This window comes from Acipenser ruthenus, chromosome 1 (assembly GCF_902713425.1).
Source record: "Acipenser ruthenus chromosome 1, fAciRut3.2 maternal haplotype, whole genome shotgun sequence".
Taxonomy (NCBI): domain Eukaryota; kingdom Metazoa; phylum Chordata; class Actinopteri; order Acipenseriformes; family Acipenseridae; genus Acipenser; species Acipenser ruthenus.
The window spans coordinates 83,364,126-83,370,125 of NC_081189.1; the positions used below are offsets into that span (position 1 = coordinate 83,364,126).

Here is a 6,000-nt window from a genome sequence, read left to right on the forward strand (position 1 = left end):
GTGGTAGAAAATGATTTAAAAAAAAAACAAATGACAAAAGAACAGGTACATTTTGAGATGCATGCAGTACATGCAGTAATTAATAAAAATAAATGTAAAGTGTGCTATTAACCCACTGCCAGCATAAGCCTAGTCTTTGGAAAGTTTAATCTGGTTGGTCAGTCATGTGTGCCAAATTGAAGGATTAGTCTCACTGTTAACAGTGCTGATTAGAAAGAAACAGAAGGCTGGTTTTGGAAAGGTTATTAGACAGGATATCTAAGGACACTCTACTTTGATACAACAGAAGGAATTTGAAAGCCCAAATTTAAAAAGTTGTGAAAGTTTCAGCTTGTATGTAGCACAGTCGGGCACATTCCATGTAAAGATAACATTTGTTATACTGGATAAGTAATCAATATCAGACTACTGACAAGCTAGGTTAGTACCGACTGCTATCTGAAAGTTGTTTAAAAGGTGCAAAGGTCTGTACATGTCCCCTGTTCTCAAACCACTTGTGCATAAGTCTGCTGTGGAATGAACAAGAACATGGGGGGTTTACCAATGTATGTGATGAATACAGCATGGCAAAGCAGTCTCAACATTCTAGGGTAATCTTGCACAAACATACTAACCCCAACTAAAACAAGGTGTGTCATTTCAAGGGAAGCCAAGTATACAATTCTCCATTGTAGTAGTAGACCCAGCTAGGGCTAATAAAGAATACTATTGCTTTACCTTTTTAAGCTGTCTTGGCTTTGTCACTGAATCTTCTTGTTTGTGGTGAAAATGAATCAACTACAGGCAAACTTATTGTAGCACCTTAACACATAGTAAACAGTAGACTTAGGCCTATATCAAGCCTAATTAAAAAAAATACCAGAGTAATTACAATACCATTAAGAATGATTGTGAACATTAGAAAGAGGTAGGGGACAGTCGGGGGGGTCATGATAATGTATATACCGGTTAATCTTTTGGCTATGTACTGGAGTTGCATCATAAAAACAGATAATGGGAGTGGGTATGCCTGTCTTAAGGCTCAAGCCAATGTACATAGCAGTTGCAGGTTTTTTCCCCTCATCAGGTAATTAGTAGGAGCTTGTAGCTCCCAGGATATATCTAATATAACAGTAACTGACTTCAGATCAGTGTAGCCTGAAATGGCTTAAACTGCTATGCACTGGCAACCAGAGTTGAATGTATTGAACGGCCCCTTTCTAAATCTAATTTATTTAATAAAATAACTTTTTTTGAATCACAAAACCTCTGACTTCATCCATATGATTCAGGGTTTGATTAAAATTCACAGAAAACTGCAAGAATCTGCCACAAGTAGATGAAGCTTATGAACACAACAGAATCACATTGAAATTCTTATTCACTACAGTAAATGCAAAATAAGGACCAGTTACCTTTCAAGCGGTGATACTGGAAAGAAGCTGGATTTACACATCAACACATGCACCAACAATAAGCTGGACAGTCATCCAGCCTAAATCCATGAGCATCAGTCTGCCCAGGCAAATATCACCACAATCATCTGTAACGTTTAATACAGCAGTTTCAAGTTTCTTCAATACCAGGGCGATATTTAAACGACTGTGAAACCAAAGCGTAACAGCTGTTACAGCCCTAGCATACTATACTTGCCTTGAAAATATCAGGGTTGAATTACTGGGCAGATTAAACTAAAAAAGGTTTGTCAACTGAGTTAATTTGTTGCATTTATGAATGTTATGCTGAACATTGAATAAGAACTGCTTTAATGCCAACTTTACTTTCAATTAATATGAAATAATAACAATAAAAATTACTACTGATAAAAAACAAATCTACACAGATTTTAAATATTTTTTTTTAACCACCAACGTTTTATTTCTTTAAAAAAATAAATTTAAAAAAAAGCCTCATTTAATGTTCTATTCTGTAGTTGTTTTGGCTACAAATTAAAATATGAAAATAAAACGCAGGCAGATTATGCGACATGCGATTGTCATATACATATATACAAAGACAATGCGATAATGTTGTAAATTATGCGTAAGGAAGAACCAGAACAGGATACGTTTGCATATAGGCCCATAATGTTAACTTTATAAGTACGTCCTGTATTAACATCTTTTGTGTTGTTATTATTACGGCACGTTATAGTGTGTGCCCCCTCCCCCATACAATATTTACAACCACATCACCACTAGATATATCAGCACTTGTATTTGTGAACACATCGATAGTACAATACAGTAGTATATTATGCTGCTTACATTGGATGTATCTCCATTGTGTTTTCTCTCTTCACAACGTGGAAACTGATTGCTGCAGAATGCACCATTCCATCTCAGAATGTAGTCTTTTTTTAAATCCTGAAACAAACACACCATTCATTTATATCCTGTGCCGGTGGAAGGGATTCCAATCGATTTCGCCAACCTCCTCCCATAATTAGAAGTATGTCAGGGTGATTAGAGTCACTTCAATCTAGAAAATCAAAGTATTTGGCAAGAAGAGGTAACGCCTTTTGTTTTTTCTCTACATTAACACTGCAGCTATAGGCAAAATCCACTACTGAACAAATAAATACCATCTAACGAACTAGACATATTGCCGATTCAGGTTGAGAATGAGAGGGGCTCGGGAAACTACCTGTTATTTCCTTTTGTGACTACAATATAAACAAGGATATAACAGGAAAGACTATTTCAATGACACGGGCTCATGAGAGAAAATAATACTAGCTCCCCCCTGCTTGTGGAAGACTCAAGCAGTCTATTGTATGTATTGTGGGACGCTGGCTTTTTTTTTCTAAGTAAGCCTGATTTTGTTTTATACATTTAAAATAAATTAAAAAAAAAAAAAACAACAACAACAAAAAAAAAACCACCCGTTCTTGAAATAACTATGGAGGTGGTGGTGAAATTATATATTGTCAAATGTAGGTAGTTGAACCAAAATATGATATAAATGTAAATGTTTTAGTACAGAAGTGTTGTTTCCTACATTACATACTTTCTTCAAAACAAGACCAAACAAGACCAAAACAAGCCAGCCCATGTTAGAGTATGCGTTAAAATGCAAATTCCAACATCGACTCAAGCCCAATCCGCTTATTATAAGCGGACTTGGCAACTCTGATCAGGTGGCGTTGTCTGTATTACCATCAGCTGCCAGTCATACACTTAAATGTCATAAATTGATTTGCCTTTTTATGTGAATGTTGCTTATTTTGCTTGGTGCTGAATGTGTTTTACTACAGTGAGCCAGGATTTGAACTGGGGACCTCCTGGTTACAATCCCTTTTTTTTAAATGCACTGGACCACACTGCAGCTCCTTCAGCTACACTTCCGGTGGCTGCTGATTTTCACCTGCTTACAAGCCTCCAAACTGAACTAATAATGTGCTTAATTAGACCTTTTTAATTGTTCTCCGCTCGTAAATTTGCCGATTTCAAGTTACTTATAAAATTGTATAATTACTTCAACTCCCCAACTGTTTAAAAGCTGAAAACAATTAACATGTCTAATTAAGCTAATGAATAGTTAAATTAAGGGTTCAATTAAAATTGAGAACTAAGTTGGAATGAAAACCAGCTGACACAGGGGTCCCCCAGGACCAGGATTGGGAATCCTGCCCTAAGGGAACTACAGCTGAGCATTCAGAAGATCACTCTCCATCCTCCCGTGCCCGCTCCTTCTCTTCCCTAGCCCCTCTGGTGGAACCAGCTACCAAAAAAATTCAGGACTGCTCCGTCTCTCACTGACTTCCACCGCCTCCTCAAGTCCCACCTATTTAGACTGCTCTTGTACAGTAGATCTCTTGATCCGCCCCTTGTACTATGCACTGGACTTGCCTGACCTAAGCAGCACGTTACTGGATCCTCAGCTAATGCACTATTGCACTACAATGTCTTGTAACTGTACCTAACTTGTTGCATCCTAGTTCATATTGTATTCTAGCAGTATTACTGCACTCATTGTAAACCATACTGTATTTAAGTATGAATCTTACATTGTAACATTCTACCAAATAAATACATAAATAAATAAGACCCTGGAACCACAGTAACTTCACCCCATATGTTTACAGTGCTTGAGGGCACTTTTGTTTATCCCCATTGATCTTTTTTTTTTATACATTTTTTTTTTTCATACAAGGGAATATCTCTATTTATCTAAAAGAAATGACGTACCTGACTAAATAATCAGTGTTACTGTAAGTTTTACATGTGTGGGTCGTCACTGAATAATACTGAAGCAGACACAGAGCAGTTTGTGTTGACATGCAGCATGGGCGTGCAGATTTAATAACAACACAGGCTGTCACTAGGGTACCAGCAATGGTAGCCCTAATAATAAATAAATAAATAAATAAATAAATAAATAAATAAATAAATAAAAGTTTCCCCAGATGTTGAGCGCTAGTCCAACTAAAAGGAACGTCCCGCTCCAGGAACCTACTACACTACTAACCCTCACTGTATTTAGTTTGGGATTAAATCCCCTAAACTGACCTACTTCTGGGCTCCCGGAGTCCTGGCATTCTCACAACGAATCATGCCTCTTCAAACGGCCGCGGCTGGGCAATGCCTTCACTTCTGGGCTCCCGGAGTCCTGGCATTCTCACAACGAATCATGCCTCTTCAAACGGCCGCGGCTGGGCAATGCCTTCACTTCTGGGCTCCCGGAGTCCTGGCATTCTCACAACGAATCATGCCTCTTCAAACGGCCGCGGCTGGGCAATGCCTTCACGTTTTGAAGTGGAAGGATTTCATGTAGTAGTTCTCTTCTTGGAGCAGGCACTCCTTGTTGTCAACAAGCATCCTGTGTACCTATGGCACGCAGCCTCCCCCCCCCCCCACCCAGCAAATCCGGACCTCCCGATCAGGGCAGTGTCAGGCGAGCCCAACTGCTCAAATGGTTGCCTGGCAACACAGCTGCACACATTTGCGCAAGAATCGGTGACAGGGCTCTCACTGTCACAGTTACAAACAATTTAAAGCAAAACGCCTCTTTAAATAATCCTTAATTTTGTATGATTTTTGATGTCACTGAGTAAAAGTCTGCATTACCATTCCATACCATCCCAAAAACACACACACACTTATACAGTACCCCTCATGCACGTGCATCCCTGGGCACAGCACATATAAAGTTCAGAGCAAAAAAGGTGGAATGCTAAATAAAAAAAGAGCCTTCAGAAACATAAACTATTTCTACATTCTGAATAATCCTAGTTGTACAGCACATCAATGAAATAGTACAAAAGCTATAATCTTGAGTCATTGATTATTTTAAATTCGGAGGACGCCCACTGACCTTCAGATATCCACAGCAGAGGCAAAGTTGCAGTACTGGAGTTTCAGTTAGGGACCAAGCAGGCTTGGTTAGGCTAGTCTACCAACAACACATTTTACAGGTGATCTCAGCAAACAAAAGGTATGTTTTCACAATGTATTATGACGCATTGGCAGCCTCTTTGACAATTAAGGCAGATCTTTTATATTTTTTATTCCGAAAGTCAATTAATTAGTGGTGTGATATTTGTGGCTTTGTGCTGGGATAGCACCACAACTTGGAACCGTCATTGGCCAATCGTAGATCCAAATTTCTAACAGCTCTATTTTTGTATAAACTGATTTTACAATAGATAGAGTATTTTCTTGTATTATCAACAATATTCTTTATGGAAAAGCACAGAACTCACAACTCACAAGTGTGGCCAGCACTAATGTTGAAAGTACCGTAATTGACTTTTGCAGATCATTTTGTAACAGCAATTTAAAGTCAATTGAATCTATCTATCAGTGGATACATTTTAATTGACATCAATGTTTCATAAAGCACCATTGTCTCTTGACACTCTCCTATGGGAGTCTAAAAATAGAGTGCTCTCAATTATACCTGCCAACAGTAGATCTCTCTAAACAAAGTAGTTATGCTTCAGTGATGACAGACCCACTAGGTTATGGAATTTAGATCATTGCAATGCAAATTGTTCTGCTCATTGTCTTTGTTATTAAA

The 6,000-nt window shown here is 38.3% G+C and overlaps 1 protein-coding gene across 1 annotated transcript in view; it reads right to left on the reverse strand.

Moving 5' to 3' along the window:
* The window catches only part of LOC117421278 (kelch-like protein 2), a 48,188-nt gene extending 42,830 nt beyond the window's left edge, over positions 1–5,358 (reverse strand). Inside the window, exons 1-2 of the mRNA XM_034035468.3 lie at positions 5,296–5,358; positions 2,247–2,345 (exon numbers count right to left, since the gene is read on the reverse strand). Coding sequence (XP_033891359.1) covers positions 2,247–2,314 — 68 coding nt within the window. The 5' untranslated portion in view covers positions 2,315–2,345; positions 5,296–5,358. The remainder of the gene's footprint in view (positions 1–2,246; positions 2,346–5,295) is intronic.
* Between the last annotated feature and the right edge of the window lie 642 nt (positions 5,359–6,000).